This window comes from Aotus nancymaae, unplaced genomic scaffold (assembly GCF_030222135.1).
Source record: "Aotus nancymaae isolate 86718 unplaced genomic scaffold, 86718_ANA_hifiasm-v0.15.2.pri h1tg000059l, whole genome shotgun sequence".
Taxonomy (NCBI): domain Eukaryota; kingdom Metazoa; phylum Chordata; class Mammalia; order Primates; family Aotidae; genus Aotus; species Aotus nancymaae.
The window spans coordinates 78,072,059-78,088,074 of record NW_026988473.1 but is presented as its reverse complement, the minus strand read 5'-3'; the positions used below and the strand labels follow the sequence as shown (position 1 = coordinate 78,088,074).

At 46.2% G+C, this 16,016-nt stretch overlaps 1 protein-coding gene across 3 annotated transcripts in view; it reads right to left on the bottom strand.

Moving 5' to 3' along the window:
* Nucleotides 1–1,370: 1,370 nt before the first annotated feature.
* The window catches only part of AMOTL1 (angiomotin like 1), a 126,077-nt gene continuing 111,431 nt past the window's right edge, over nucleotides 1,371–16,016 (bottom strand). For all 3 annotated transcript variants that reach the window (XM_021665635.2, XM_012444847.3, XM_064365434.1), the window contains exons 10-13: nucleotides 12,958–13,083; nucleotides 11,367–11,593; nucleotides 8,247–8,522; nucleotides 1,371–7,148 (exon numbers count right to left, since the gene is read on the bottom strand). In XM_021665635.2, the coding sequence (XP_021521310.2) occupies nucleotides 7,042–7,148; nucleotides 8,247–8,522; nucleotides 11,367–11,593; nucleotides 12,958–13,083 (736 nt within the window). In that variant the 3' untranslated portion in view covers nucleotides 1,371–7,041. The remainder of the gene's footprint in view (nucleotides 7,149–8,246; nucleotides 8,523–11,366; nucleotides 11,594–12,957; nucleotides 13,084–16,016) is intronic.

The following is a 16,016-nucleotide window of genomic DNA, read 5'->3' as shown; positions in this document are numbered from 1 at the left end:
GAATCTGGGCAACTTAAAAGGCATTGCTATCTCTTGGTTCCTGAGGCCCCAGCCCAGATGTCAGAATGGAGGCCAGTGTTCCTTCAGGGCACAGATGTGTACCACTTGGAATGACTACACAGAACTGCTGGGACTGGGGACTTCTCTCCTGGGATGTACAAGGGGCCAAGAGAAAGGTCAGAGCTCAGAGGGTGCCTAGCACGATGTCCATGTGCGGGATCAGCATGGGGAGGTGACAACCCGGAAGGGTCATCCAAACCCTAAACATAAACGTAGTCCTCCAGCTGTCTTCCCCAAGTCATCCTGACAGGTGGAGACTGTGGAGCTACAAGGGTTCATTTTACAGGAATTGAGTAGTATTTGCACACAGGCACAGATGGCACTCCCTGCACAGGATTCTTCAGGGTGGAAGCAGGACAGACAAGAAGCCAGGCAGACAGGAGCATGAGCTCTCCTGCCTCCCAGCACCCACCCACCTCTCACATGCCAGTGCCTGGGTCTGCGTCAGGTAGACCTGCCGTCTTTTGCAAATTATTTGCCCAAGTTTGCCTGAGTTTCAGTCTCCTGGGGTTTAAAGTGGGGATGATGATGAGGTTGTGATTAAAGAAGATAATGCATATAAATCACACCAATGATTATTGGGGGGCTACAGATGCATCCTTCACACTCCCAGAGCTCACATCTAGGAAGCTTTTCCTATGCTAGGATTGGGGGTTGGTAAGAAGGAGAGAGGCTTCTGCTGAAAGGGCATCACCAGAGAATAAACAGCAGGCACCACCCTCTCTTAACAGTGATCCCAGAGGAGGGGCCTTCACATAGAGATTCTCATGAGTCTTACTCTGTTCTGCGTTAGTCCTCGAGGCTCCTGGCTTGGATTTCACCCATTTACCATGTGACTCCTTTCCACCAAAGCCCCACTTTTTTCTCCTGTGCCCCAAGATGCTAACAAAACAGCTCCCATCTCCCATTTCCATCCTTAGATTCAGAGGCATGGCTGACTCCAGGCTGCCTGGGTGAATTCCTGAGACAGTTTACAGTGATCATTTGCAGGCTTTCAATTGAGGAACCCCCAAAAGTGGACACTCACATGTGATCAAAGTGGACACCAGGGCCCACAGTCTCCCTGCGTTTCCTTTCTCCTTATTTGTCTGGAGGAGCCAGGAGTGGGCGGGCTGCAATCTGCGGTGGTCTGGATGATTCATTTCCTCCTCGGAGTCAAGAGCTGTGTGTTGGTGTCAGCGTGAGGCCCACAAGGGGGGAGCTGAGGGCCTCTGAAGCAAAACAGTAAGTGGAGTAAAATGAAATGAGACATTTATTGAGCACCAGTTCATAAGTTCTTTAAGGAAGAAAAGAGCAAGCGAGAGGGAAGAGACATTTTATCCATTTATTATGTACAATATTAAGGCACAAGTTTAAGCAGCAAAGAAGAAAATCTTTGGCTGACCAACAGCATCAATATTTGCTGTGGGGGACTGGCAGTGTTCTTGGACTCCCCACACTGGTAACAGACCCATCTGACCGTACAGCCATGTACACCACCCCTCAACACAGAAAGGCAATACAAAGACGCCAGACATTACAGCCAGATACCAGAGTCTGCTGGGAAGAGCCTGGCATGAGCACGGCACACTGCCACCAAGCACAGCGATGCCCACACACGGAGCAGGTGGGAGGGCAGTGGCAGCAGGAGGGCTGAAATCAGGAGCCCACGCTTGCCCTTGGTGCACAGAATTTTACACAATTCTGTAAGTGCTCATGGAGGAGGAGGCTCCCCGTTCCTCCTCAAAAGGAAAAAACAACACCTTGATTCAATTAAAACCAATGTGGATATATTTGCTTACATTTTGTTTTGTAATAAATACTTAGAGGTGTCTCTATGTGAACAGACTCCTAGGCACAATCACATGTCAACACAACACTGGGCATCCAGGCTTTGGGAGCCGATACAAGAAAACGCTGCATATGTACTTCAATATGGAGAGAGCAGTATTCTAATGCTGTGAAGAAGCAAAGTTTCATGACAAACACCCCAGTCACATCATAACATGACAATAACATGCACTAAAGTAAACATGGTTTTACAGATTACCTACCAGACATTTATATTAATGAATATACACTTATGTCTGTAGTGTATGCAGAGATGTGAACACACAGGAGGCATGGCAAGACAATCGGTTTTCAAAAATCTGTGTGCTAATGAGGATGGTCCTCCCTTGAAGTGGACAATTTGAGAGGCTCTGAGTCCAGAGACTCATTCCAAGAAATTTCTTAGGGATTTTTTAAGAAACAAAACGGGTCTGACTTACCTTAATTGCCATCTTTATTCATCCGACTGTGCTATAAAGTACTTGAGATTATTTCCAGGACTTAAATCCGTCCTCAAGGAGGAAGATTTCTCATCTCTAAGGGGAAACCAAAGGAACGTGCCAAGCCCTGGCGGCCATTCTCTAATAGAGGAGCTCCCAAGATATTTTTACTTGGCAGCACGATAGCCAATCCGCACACAGTCTCCCAAAAGACACTATTTAAGGAGGGTGGGGTGAGATGAAACACTTGGATCTTCTGTATGTTAAGAAAAGAAAGTCCCACAAACAACCCTATAGTCATACCTCGTATGTATACACTCACTTATACACATGTCTTTAAATACCATTAAATTACTAAGTGAGAAAAGGGTATATTACTTAAAAGAAAGAGAAAAATTGCTTGTTTGTTCCAGGAGAAATTCACTTAATGAAATGCTAACTTTTGCATTCCCTTAGCTGACCGACTTCTGGTAACTTCTTAATTACTTTGCCTATCTCCCATGGAGCCACGTGTCAGAGGCAAACCCATTAAATAATCGTCACATCTAATGAAGACATTTTAAACACTTTAATTACTTAAACGACAACAGCAACAAAGAAACGAAACATTTATCAAGCATGTACCATGGCCGCCTCAGGTTTCAGGATGTGGAGAAGTCAATGGTGGGCTGGATACTCTGTGACGACTTAAAGCCTTACTCACTTAAGAACATTTGTGGGATCTCACTAACTACGGTCGTGGTACTCCTTTGCTTAAGAGGAGTACAAGATCCTTCAGAGAACTCAGAGGAGCATGTCCACTTAACTCCAGTGCGGACACGGGGCAATACTCTGGTTTTGAAAAACATCTATTTGCTCAGCATAACTCCCTGCAGTCTAAGCACGAGCCCCCTGCCTCAAAAGCTCTTAATGCCCCAATCTATTATCCACTGCTTTCTAGGTCCACAGCCCCACCTGAAGTCTGTCTCCCTAAGTCTCTGGGACTCAGGCCGGCGGGGAGAATTCCCCACTCTATCAGCATCTGGCATGAAGGTGCTACAGCCGCTGCAGCATGAGGGTGCACATCCAGGTGAGAACAGGAGTAATGATTGGCTGCTCTGCACGGGACATTCTGAGCGCCTCCTTCCTGAGTAACAGACACACTGAATTCTCTGTTCCACATTCAGAACTAATTTGGTGCAACTGTTTCGATATCCAAGCCAAGCCTTGTGGAGTCAAACTCATACATGAGTTCCAAAAAGCAACTCCAGAAGACTTCACCCAGAAGAGCTCCACCACTGCCTGCTCTCCCAACCAAAGCCGGAGGGGGGCCAAGGCAGCCCGGCCCTGCGTGCACAGTTAGAATATGCTGAACTCCACATGACCACTGGCTGCCAGCTTCTGGGAAGCAGAGAAAATGCTGAGAGAAGAAAACGCTAAGAAAGTGTTCTGCACATGCTCTGAAAGTTTTGGAAAATAACGTGTTTTTCCTGGCAGCTTACCTATAGGGACCTGCAGACAGTGACAGTTCTTTTGCACAGAACCACCTACGTAGTGAAACTCTAGCGTCGGACCTCACTCCAACTTCTCAAATTCCATATAAAATCCTGGCAGCACACAGAAATTGACAGAGAACACAGTCTAGGGTGAAGCAGAACAACACTGGCATACCTTCTCATGAAGCCAGAGCCTCTCCCCTTCACCGTGAGACAGGACGCTCAAGTTCTATAATCAGGCGCCACTGGGCAAGTCTGAAGTCCAGGCCTCTGGGAAGTGCACAAGTATGTTGTGAGTACAGTTTGCAGCTGTGCTTTTCGGGGAACACAGTAATTTCCATCTGTGCCTACCGTTTACAGGCAATGCTACTAGTTCCGGGCTTAGTCCTATTTCTTAGGCTCTGAGATGTGTGATAGCTCTGTGTGTGTGTGTGTGTGTGTGTGTGTAGGTACGCATGTGCACACACATCACAGATGGAGATAGAGACTGCCAAGATGCAGTGCCACATGTTATAGGATGCAGAGCCCAGTGCCTCCCCAAACTTTGTTTTAAATCATCCTAGCTTCTCCTGGCTATGAGATTTCAGGAAGGGACTTAACCTTTCTGAGCCCATTTCTTCATCAGTGAAATCAGAATAATAAGTTCACCCCCTGTACTGCAGGTGGGTTGAGGACTAATTAAAAGGTACTTACGACACTATTGGCATACAATTGGCACTAGAAAACACAGCTGGCATTATTTTTTCTGCAAATCTGTTTAAGATACTGTAAGCTGCCCAGAACTCAGAGCAGGTGCCCAGTATATGGCTGGACTTCAGGAAAGCTACGACGATGAAAGTATTTAGTGCCCTGGCTTGGCAGGAAATTTCCCATAGAAGAAGGCATTTTAAAGCTATAGATCTTGTTCTTAAGGAAGAGTCTTGGCAGGTTAAGAGAAAAAAAATATTGTCAAAGTCTATAGTACAACACACTTGAAACCCTAAAACATGGCAGTGTGTTCGTTTGTATTCTGCCAATTAAAAGACTTGGCAGTTCAGGGGGACCTCGAAGAGTAAGTGAGTCTTATACCTGATTGGGGCAATGCTGGTCCATCCCCAACATAACCTGGGGTCAGAATGTCCTTAAGAGAGTTAGCTGCCACGTCCTAACCTCATCCCCTATGAAACGTAGTGGGAACAGAGATTAGGATGGGATCTCTCTGCCTTCTCCCCACCCATGTCCATCCTCGACCCTTTCCCCCATGGATGAGGCTTCCTGTGCCCTCTTCCCACACCCTAGGGCATGGGGAGAGCTCAATGCTCAGCCTCTCAGAGCTCCTCAGTTTCCCTCTTCTGCACAATGTGTACTCCGATGCTCAATGTGAGACTAGAGGAGGCGATGAGCAGGTGGCAAAATGTGCAGTGCCTACGGCAAAGCACAGCTCCAGAGGGCTGGATCCCACTCCTCTGTCATACTGGGTGGCACAGAGGCTGGCCAAAGCCACTGATTTCTTCCCTCCCCTCTCCAGTCTATACCTCTTGTCTTCCTTCTATCATCTGAATTTGGGGAGGCTATAACTTCACCAAGGTTACACACCCAGGACCAGTCCTAAAATAAGCTACCCAAGCAAAGTTCCCTGAGTAGCACTGTCTTGAGTGTTTCATTTAGAAGGTACTTGGAAAAGGTACCCCCTTTTTTTCTTCCTCGAAGCAAGCATGCGGAAAGGGAACTGGGAAAATACTGATCCAAGATGACCCGGAGGGACAGAAACATCAGGACCCTGTAGGAGCATCTCTCTGGTGGCCTGATGAGTTTCTCCTCTTCTCTAATCCAGCACCTCCTAGATTTGTCAAGGAAGCCAGTGTCTGAAGAGTTGAACATGCAACGTCACAGCAGAGGTTTACGACCCACCACCTAACACACTCCTGGCTCTTTCCATGGCACTTCTGTCTCACTTTGAATAAACTGCCTCAAAACTGAAATCCCGAAAAACCTGACCACACTGTATATAGTCTGGCCTGGTAGGTTACAAAATAAGTTCACAACAGAGACAACCTGGTGCCACGGAGGTCTGGCTGCTGATCGAGAGCAAGCAGAGGTGTGCACGGGGGAGGAAAGAGTGTGAATACACTCGAGTGTGAATACAAGAAGGTATACGGGAGTCTGGTGAGATTCTGGAAACCACTGAGACAACTGTAGATTGTCATCTGTTTCCTGGAGTGCTGTGCTAAGTCTTCTCCAACAGAGCAAGGGAGTTTGGAAATGTCAAGCTCCTTGCAAGAGAGCCAATGTGAGAGACAAAAAAGCAAGTGCCATGATCTTAATGCAAGATGTCACAGGGACCCAGGGAATCTCCTGCCTCCTCAAAGCTTGTTTAGTTCACAGTCTGAATGAGGTTCAAAGCTGCAACCCAGCTGCACAAATGCGAAGTAGCCAAGAAGTTGGCACGTGCCTTTGTCCTGCTGGCCACTATCAAACACAGCAGGAATGATGACAGGTACTGCTTTCATAAATCCCATACCTAAGGAATTCTGCTATGTCTTATTAAAAAGAAAAAAAATAAAGGAACAACAAAAAATAAAATTAAAGACCGTAAAGCAGAGACAGAGCTGAACTCAGAAGTCAGGATGGATGAGGACTGAGACCATAATCCATCCTGCTTAGAAAATACTGCAGAATTCAGAAAAGCTAAGAAGCCCAATAATTTCCTGAATATCCAAACCAAACAGGTAATTAGGTGAAGACCACCTTTCAAATCCCCCTCACTCTCCATGCTTCTTCTCACTGCCACACTCACACACAAGGGACAGACACTCCATGGTTGGCACAGGTGACACTGCATTATGCCAATTTCTCGGAGTCTCTTCTTAAACCAAACATTCTAAGAGGCAAGGAGAATGGGCGTATTCTAAGGAGAATAAACAAATATTCTCTGTTTATAATCAGAGAATAGGGGTACACAGGCCCTCCCCAAGAGATATATTTTCTGTACAATGGAAAATTCCATTTCCTATTTCTTAACTTTGTTTGCAAACCCACATGCCTCTTCTCTCTTCCACCACGTCCAGTACAATCCATTGCATTCTCTTCTATCTTCAGTCACGGAGGTCTCCTGCTTTTGTGTTTAACATTTATAAAATGTGTTCTTACGAGTCTGAAATCTTTATCAGTTGAAATCATTCCTGATTTCCCATCTACGACCTTCTAGATCTTTCTTCTTTCTCTGCCACTTTCCTTGTTCGTCGATGTTCCGTTCTGAAATTCCACAGGGATGGCAGTTAGATGAGGACTTCCATCATCTCTCCGTCGGGGAACTCAGGCTTGTGCAGCAAGCTGCTGACCCGGCCTCTGTGGTCAGGCGACTTTCCGTGGCCAGGAGAGTTCTCTGCCAAATAGAGGGGAAAAATCAACTGCCCATTCCACAGGAGGGGCACAGGCTTTTTAAGCTCTCCAAAATGGACCCACGTCCAATACCACTGCACACCCAGGATTCTCACCATAGTGCATGTGAGATGATCCAGCCCACAGCAGGAACATGCAGAATGATTGGGCCAGTATTCAGACACAAATACAAACAAGGATGGTTATGGGAGAGGTTTCAGAGGGTGAGGATGACAGTGGCACTCTGTGCAGGAGCCCCTCACGCCCTCTACTCAAAACTGTCAGGTACATACTCTGAGCCAGGCACTGTTTACATGTTCTCTGGCTTACTCAGAAAAGAATTACATCTTTAAAAAGTGGCGACATTGTGTTTACTTGTCTACTTTGAAAGGTGAAAATAAACAACCCCCTTGGAAGAAACAGTTAACTTAGGCCCCACATAGCCTGTACCTCCTCAAAAGAATTCCCGAAAAGGAGGTCCCCATGACCACGATTAGTGCAAAGCCAGGTCTATTCTTACCCAGGACACTTCAGGACTCACTGCAAGGCTCACCTCTCCCAAGCTGTCCTCCGTTAAATATTTTAAACAGCTCATTCACCCTGGCCCAAGTGCTATGTCGTGAGTTAACAGACTCTGCAGCTCAATCGATTTTCTCCTTCCATTGGGATGTCCTCCACTGAAGCCAGAATCCCTGGCAAGTCAGCGCCCCGAAGGCAACAGTGAACTTGTGTTTTTGATGTACCCGGTGCCTTATTCTGGCTCCCAAACATACCAGAGGGCGTTCAGTACCTATCATCCCTCAGAATCTGTTGTCACTCCTTCTGGGGAAGGGATAGTTAAAAAGCATACATTGCCAGGGTAGTCTCAAGCTATGCACTCACTTCAAATAGTCATAAACTAGATGTGTCCATACGCATTTTATTCCCACAATAAGAAAGGACACACACAGCCTAAGTGCATTAGGATAGCCACACTCATAAACATCCCCACACAGTGAGAGCTGATGGGTGCTCCTGCTCCCTCTCTAGCTCAACAAAAGACTCTCTTAGGCCAGACGGTTCTCCAGTTTTCAGGGGTATCAAGGTGGGATAGCCCACGTACCCAGCTTCTCTGCGGTCCCTTTGGCCGCTGGGTGTTTCAGGACGGGGCTGTGAGCAGGGGTCGTGCTCAGCCGGCCGCGGCTGGGGAGGGAAGCCATGTTGGGCCAGAAGAGCTCAGCACTCTTGTCGGTCTGTGTGCTGCTGTCCTTGCTGCCCGTCTTGGCGTGAGCACTGCTGGCTGCTGTGGTGGAGGCTGTGGGGGACAGTGCTGAGGTGGGCGGGGGTGGCGGCAGCGGGGCGGAGGCATGTTCGTAGTGTTCCTTCCCCAGCAGCAATCCTGAGGGCAGAGAACAGATTTTTCAATGATGTTCTTTTTTTTTTTCTTGTTTTTCTTTTTTTGAAAAAAACAAAAAGAAAAACTAGTCTTAGAGATCTGTTCCTTGTTGACTTATGATTGCTTCATTCATTCATTGATTCATTCACCAAGCATTTAATAAACACTTATTATAAGCCTGATAAAATGACAAATACTGAGTGAATAAAAAATGAAAGACCTAGTTCCCTTCCTAAAAAAATTGTAAATTTTTTTTTTTTGAGTGGAGAAGTAGGTGTCAAGTAGATGGATTATAATTTAATATATAAACTGTAGGATACAATTATTCGCAGGGTGGTATGGAAGAACAGAGAAGTGCCAACTGCCAGAGCAGGAGGGGTAGGGAGGTTCCTGCAAGGCTTTCTAGAGACCATGCTTGCTGTCCCCAAAGTGGCCCAGCGGGCTGGCCTGAAGCATGGCCACGTGCTTAAGGAAAACTACAAGGCTTCCCTGGTCCTAGACACGTTGCCATTGGCCTGCTGCTCTTCTGAATAGTTCACAATTCCACCCCACTCCTTGTAATGGATGGACGGTCTCCCACGGGCCTGGGTTCAAAGATAAACATGCTACCTGCATGTTTCTGCAGTGGAACCGTAGTCTCCAAGAAGCAGAAAGCCAGCCAGGCTCTTAGGAAAGGCTACTTACCCCTCTCCTTACCCGCTTCCCCAAGAGTAGTGAGGCCGGGGTAGGGAAGAGGGCATGCTGGCTATGGAAAATGGAAGCGTGGTGTGCAGAGGTGTCCATTTTCCTCAGAGCTTTCCTGGAAAGCTAGGCAGGAGGATAACCTTTTGCTTTTAAATACAAAATATATGCAAGAAAGTGCCAGCACCCTAGAACACCAGCCCACAGATACTGTGGTAAGCACAATCAAGTATTTGTTTTCTTATCTTGTAGACAGCCAGCAATTCATAAAGCATCTTTGCCAGGGCTGTTTTAAGTGCCCATTCATAACTTAGGGCAGTTCAGTTTGTCAGAGGCAGTGCTTTTCAAAATGCAATGTGCAAACCAATGACTTAGCTATATTGTTAAAAGGAAGACCTGATCCAGCAGCCAAGGCCTGGGATTCTGGATTTCTAAGAAGCTCCCCAATGGTGCTGTTGCCACTGGCCCACAGACCACAGTGAGCAGCAAAAACCTTTGTCTATGCTTCTCACATCATCTCACTTCATACTGCATGGCATTCCTGTGGGGCAGGCCTTATCGTCTGTCTTACAGAGAAGGAAATGGAAGCTCAGAAAAACTAGCATCTCACAGCTGAGAAGCAGCAGAAATGGGATTCAAACCCAGCTGTGTCTGACTTTGGAGTCCAACCTATGCTCTTTCCACTTCATCGCCCAACCTGTGGAAACTCCAGAGTCTGCAGGATATCCTTGTAGGGGATGACAGGTTGAATAAGTCACTAGCCAGCCATAGCTCCTGGGAGCCCGTGGACAATCAGGAAGACAGCCATTGTCACCTCCACCTCCTTCCAGAGCCCATCGGGTAAGCAATGGTGACAACATGGGGGGAAGTCTGCAGTCGCCCATGAACCTGCCTCATCCCCTCAGCGAATCCCTCCCTGTGTTTGTGACATGTAGACACCAATGACAACAATGAGGAGGAAAATCAGTGCAGGGAACATAGCAGCTCTTCCTGTAGACAAGTCCTCTGGCTCCTAGGCCTGGTTTAGACATGCCAGGTCCTTGGGGATACAGGCATAGACACCAGAGATGCCTGCCTGGCTGCATGTCACAAACAGGCGACTCCCAGGGAGGTGTCTACCACAGCTGAGCAAATTTCAAACTCCTTAACCAGGCCTGTCTCCCAGCTCTCTCACTGGGCTGGAAGCTGAATGTCCTTGAGACAGTCTTTGATGATCTCAGCTGCTGTCCATACACATCATTTTCGAAGTGCATTTCCTTTGAGGGCAGATGCTGTTGAAGCCACTAGTGGAGGGACTTCAAACAGAGATTCTGGCTGGGAGCCTTTGATCCCCCCAACTCTGTTGGGTTCATATGGAGGCTTTTATCCCCTCTGGCCCAGAGCAGCCAGTCTCCTATGGGGTCTTATGCTGAGGACAGTTGGCTCTCAGCTCCACAGGGAAATACATCAAAGAAGGGCCAGACTCCTGGAGAGGCCAGAGTGCAGGGGAAGGGTGGGGAGGACCTGTGTGTGGGCATGCTGCCTGCTTCCCCTCCAGCTCTGCTAGCCCAGCCAGGCCACGAGCACACCTGCCCCCAGAAAACCTACTCCTGGCTAAGACCACACTTAGGGAATGATCCTCAAAATTCCACCCGTGCAATAACAATACAGCAAAAACTTACCACCCCCCGACCCCCACCACCTTATGCAAGAGAGCACTTCTTCCAATGTGCTCTCCCCATTATCCCAGTTTTTCCTCCCATGCTCCATGGGGTAAAGCAGGTAGACACTGTCCTCCCTTTCTAGACATGGAAGCAGAGGTGGAGCCATTATACATCTGGTCTAGAGCAGAGCCAAGTTCAGAGGCGTGATGTCCCTAGGCTTTTCCATGAGAGCCTTTTGTGTTATAAGGGTCACTTCAACTTACAACAATAATAGATAATTATGATCTGAGTCAACCCATGGCTAAGAGCTACTCCGGTGGTGCACTCTTTAGAATATACACAATGCTTCCACATATCTCAGTGAGTTTCTATAACTGAAGTATGACTGATTTCCCTCCCCACTTCACAAATGAGTAAACTGAGACCAGGAACTATTCAGGGACATTTCTGTGTCCCATGAGTGGCAGGGAAGCTGTCTGCTCTCGCTTTTCCAATTCTCGTCTAACAGAGGTGTGGGGCTCACCTATGCTCCCCTTCCAGGTCTTCTCTTCCTTCTTCTCCTCGGCCAGCTGGCTGCTGGTAAGAGAGGTCTGGCGAGAGTGTGTCCCAGTGGCCGCGGCTATGGATGGAACGGAGCGGGCAGGACGTAGGCTGGAGGAGTCTGTCTTCCCAGCATCTTTACGAGATCGCTGCTGCAAGACCTTAATCATAGCATCCTTCTCTATGATTTTGGCATGGAGATTTTTAATACTGTAAAACAAAACAAAACAGGCTTAATAAAAAGCCACTTGTTTAGAAAAACTTGAAACACTTCTCTCAGGCTGTCCCAAGGACTTTAAGTGTAATTTAGGGATAGAGGATGAAGTGCAGTACGAGTCTTCAAACGTTGATCATCTCCAAATTGCTAAGAGAGATCTTTTGTAATAGATCAAAAGGGTGCACTTCTCTGTCACCTTGGGAAACTAGGACTTCGGGAGGCACAGTTAGAATGACTGTGGCCACATTCCTGGACCAGGAGGCAGGGGACCATATTTAGAAGATTTAGCATTGGGGTTGGAGGGTGGAGTATGGGGGGTAGGGTAGGGGATAGAGAAGCATAAAAATGCTAAAGCCTCAAACAGTGTGAGTTTTCAACTAAAGTCAATTGCTCTATTTTCTAAGAAAAAAGAACCGAGATGGACAGGTTCTCTGGTAGAAGATGATTTTTCTGGAAGAACGCTGAAAAGTTTCTTTGCACAACTTTGATAGTAACTCACTGAGCCTATCTATCAATGGCTCAACTACTCAGCCCTGTTTTCACATCTGCAAAATAAGAGGCCTAGGGCTCCCAGGGCTTCACAAGCCCTCAGGTAGTGAAGGGGGTCAGGCTAGTTTTATTATGTCAAAAAGTCTGCGGTAAATTTTGTGTAGCCCGTCAGAAGGGTGCATTAGAGGAATATGTTCTTTATTTCGGGTTGGAATGTATAAATTCTGGGTCAAAAACTCTGAACCTTTGGAATATAATGTTTCCCCTTTTCAGCTCACAATGTCATAGAGATAGACACCAAGAAATAATACAGGCCGGGCGCGGTGGCTCACGCCTGTAATCCCAGCACTTTGGGAGGCTGAGGCGGGTGGATCACGAGGTCAAGATATCGAGACCATCCTGGTCAACATGGTGAAACCCCGTCTCTACTAAAAATACAAAAAATTAGCTGGGCACGGTGGCACGTGCCTGTAATCCCAGCTACTCAGGAGGCTGAGGCAGGAGAATTGCCTGAACCCAGGAGGCGGAGGTTGCGGTGAGCCGAGATTGCGCCATTGCACTCCAGCCTGGGTAACAAGAGCGAAACTCCATCTCGGAAAAAAAAAAAAAAAAAAGAAATAATACAGACATCTAAATTCTTCTGTCATTAGACTCAGCCTCCATCTTAAAACCTACAGGTGACATGCAATTTCCCCCAGGGACCTCCAGCACCAGACCCATTGGTGCAATTGGGGAAGAGAGTTTTTGGAGACCTCATGCTCATAGCCTTTCAGAACAAGACAGAGAAGCAATCCTTCCTGGAAGGCCTGGAGTGTAAGTGCAAACATGGGCTGGTGGGCCCCACGCACCACACATGGCCATCCCTTACGTGTATTCCATGTCCTGACACCTTCTGTTGGCCTGCACCACCTCCTCCTCCTCCTGCCAGATGTGGGCCTCCAGCGAGCTCTCTCCGTAGCTGCCATTCCGTGAGTGGTTGATGATCGTAGTGTCCCTGGCAACACAAGGACATGCATTCGATCACAGGAAACCTTCTTGCTTTGTCTCAATGCAGACACAGAACGGAGACGCTGGTGTTCATGCTGGAACAGAGATTAGCTCTGCACCTCCACCTGCTCATGAAGGCCTTTCCTCCCCATTTCCCCAGCTCAGTTATCAATTTCATCTGATGCCCATACAGAGAAAGGTATAAATGCTCGTGGAGAGGTGACCACAGGGCGCCGTGCTAAAACTCTCCACAAACTCCACCCACTTTGCATCTACGGAATTCTCTCCAATTCCCTTCCTAAACTAGATAGAATTAAGCAGCATCTAAGGAAAACAAAATAAAATTCAAAAATCAAGGCTCCTCCACCTTCTACTGCCTACGTTGTCTATGTAGCTACATGGCATGTTATGAATATGTAAATCGGGCACCTAGAGATCTAATCTACTGACATATGGGCACCATTATTATTATTAGAGTGTTTGTAGGTGTTTCTATGTTTGCACTTTCTCGTGCTTGTCCTGTGTCTCATTTTTCCAATCAGAGTTTAAGTTTTATGTCTGTTTATCACCCATAGAGCATAGAGCACCTACTTCAGTATTTTACAGTAAAATGGGGAGCTCGGTAGATATTTAAAACTGACACTGGTCCTCTCAGAGAGTGAGGCTGCAAGCCGAAGTCTTCCTTCATGTTTATATTCTGTCTCACTTCTTGCTTACGGGCCCTGCCTGGGATACAGGACAATGTAATAGGCATGCCGGGTCCCAGGCAGAAAGACGAAGACAGACACTGTCCTTGACAAGTTCAGGTGAGGGGTACAGTGAGGGCAAGGGAAGACATGGGCAGATTAAGAAGCAGTTTCACTGCAAGCCTCTGTCTGACTATAAACAACCAGTCACTGATAACTATTCCTGCCACTGGTTTTGACAGTTTAATTACTCCTAACTAACAATGATTAGTAAAAATAAGATCACTGCATCATCTAAGTGACATACCTCAAGATGAAAGGCACAATAATGGCTCTGATTACATGAGTACTTAATTAGCAAGACAAGATGTAGCCAAGTGTTTTACATATTTTTTTTTTTTTTTTTTTTTTTTTTTTTTTGAGACGGAGTTTCGCTCTTGTTACCCAGGCTGGAGTGCAATGGCGCGATCTCGGCTCACCGCAACCTCCGCCTCCTGGGTTCAGGCAATTCTCCTGCCTCAGCCTCCTGAGTAGCTGGGATTACAGGCACGCGCCACCGTGCCCAGCTAATTTTTTGTATTAGTAGAGACGGGGTTTCACCATGTTGACCAGGATGGTCTCGATCTCTTGACCTCGGGATCCACCCGCCTCGGCCTCCCAAAGTGCTGGGATTACAGGCTTGAGCCACCGCGCCCGGCCTGTTTTACATATTTTTAACTTCATATGCCAATGTACAATCATACCGAAAACTTTTTTTTTTTTGAGACGGAGTTTCATTCTTGTTGCCCAGACTGGGGTGCAGTGGCATGATCTTGGCTCACTGCAACCTCTGCTTCCTGAGTTCAAGCAATTCTCCTGTCTCAGCCTTCCAAGTAGCTGGGATTACAGGCATGCACCATCATGCCTGGCTAATTTTGCATTTTTAGTAGAAATGGGGTTTCACCATGTTGGTCACGCTGGTCTTGAACTACTGATCTCAGGTGATCCACCCGCCTCAGCCTCCCAAAGTACTAGGATTACAGATATAAGCCACCATCCCTGGCCTGAAACCTCTTAAGCTTTTTTTTTTTTTTTTTTTTAAACAGAATAGCCCAAAACAGCAAAAAAGAGGCCACTTATATGACAGCTATCGACATTAAAGAGCATTTACTTCATGCAGGGACTGGGCAGAGCATGGTAAACATGGTCTCTCATTTCGTTCTCACAACTTGTGCAAGAGGATTATCCTCCTCAATTTCTAGATGAAGAAACCAGGGTTAGGCGACTTTTCCAAGAACACTCAGTTAGTGAATGGTGAAAATGGATTCTAACCCAGATATTTATAACTCCAAAGTCCACACCCTTAACCATCACTCTATACTCTTGCAAGTTTCATATGTCTTTACGAAGAAGGTCTCAGCAAAGATGCATAAAGATAAAAACAAACCAAAGGGCATGTGTGAGAATGTGGCTCAGAAAAGTGCAAAGTGTCACTGAAAATATACTAAAGTGCAAACGATGTAGAAAGCAAACAGAATGCTTAAAACATATTTGTAAAATTATAAATTCACACTACAGTGCATGAAATCACCAATATAGAAATTAGTGGTTAGAAACATTTTCAACAAATTTACTTTTGGAGACTTTACATGAAGTTGGAAACAAATTCAAAAATTCATGTTTACACCACCAAGTGAGGATAGCAAACACAATTAGAGAAAAGCAACTTAGACAGTAAATATATAAAACTCTGAAAGAAATATTATATTGCTTTGAAATTTGTAAAAAGTTTCAAAACCTTCCCCACACATAAAAAATAAGCTGACTTCCTAAAAGTTCCGACCAACAGCATCAAGATGCATAAAGATGGGAAAACCACTTGGTGTACAGAAGTTATTTTCTTTGTTTAAAAATCATTGCTTATAAATACAAAGCATGCATCTGTGGCTGAAATGTCACAAAACTAATGGCTAGAAATAGTCATTTTTATCAATTCGTCTGTGGCCATTTAGCACCTAGACAGTAAGGGCTCAGAATGCGTACCTTTCTCAAAAATGCTTCATTTTCCTTTTTTCTCTTATTGGAAAAAAAAAAAAAAAAGCAATGCTGAAATGACAGAAGTTTTCTTTGAAAAGAACATTAAGATTGGAGCTAACTATCTGAGGTTCTCTGAACCTATGTCTCCCACCCAGAAGGGGTAGTCTATAACGGAGGGTAGTCGCTCACAGAATTGTTAGTGCTCAATAAAATGTGTGAAAGCAAAGTAGGCAGGGTG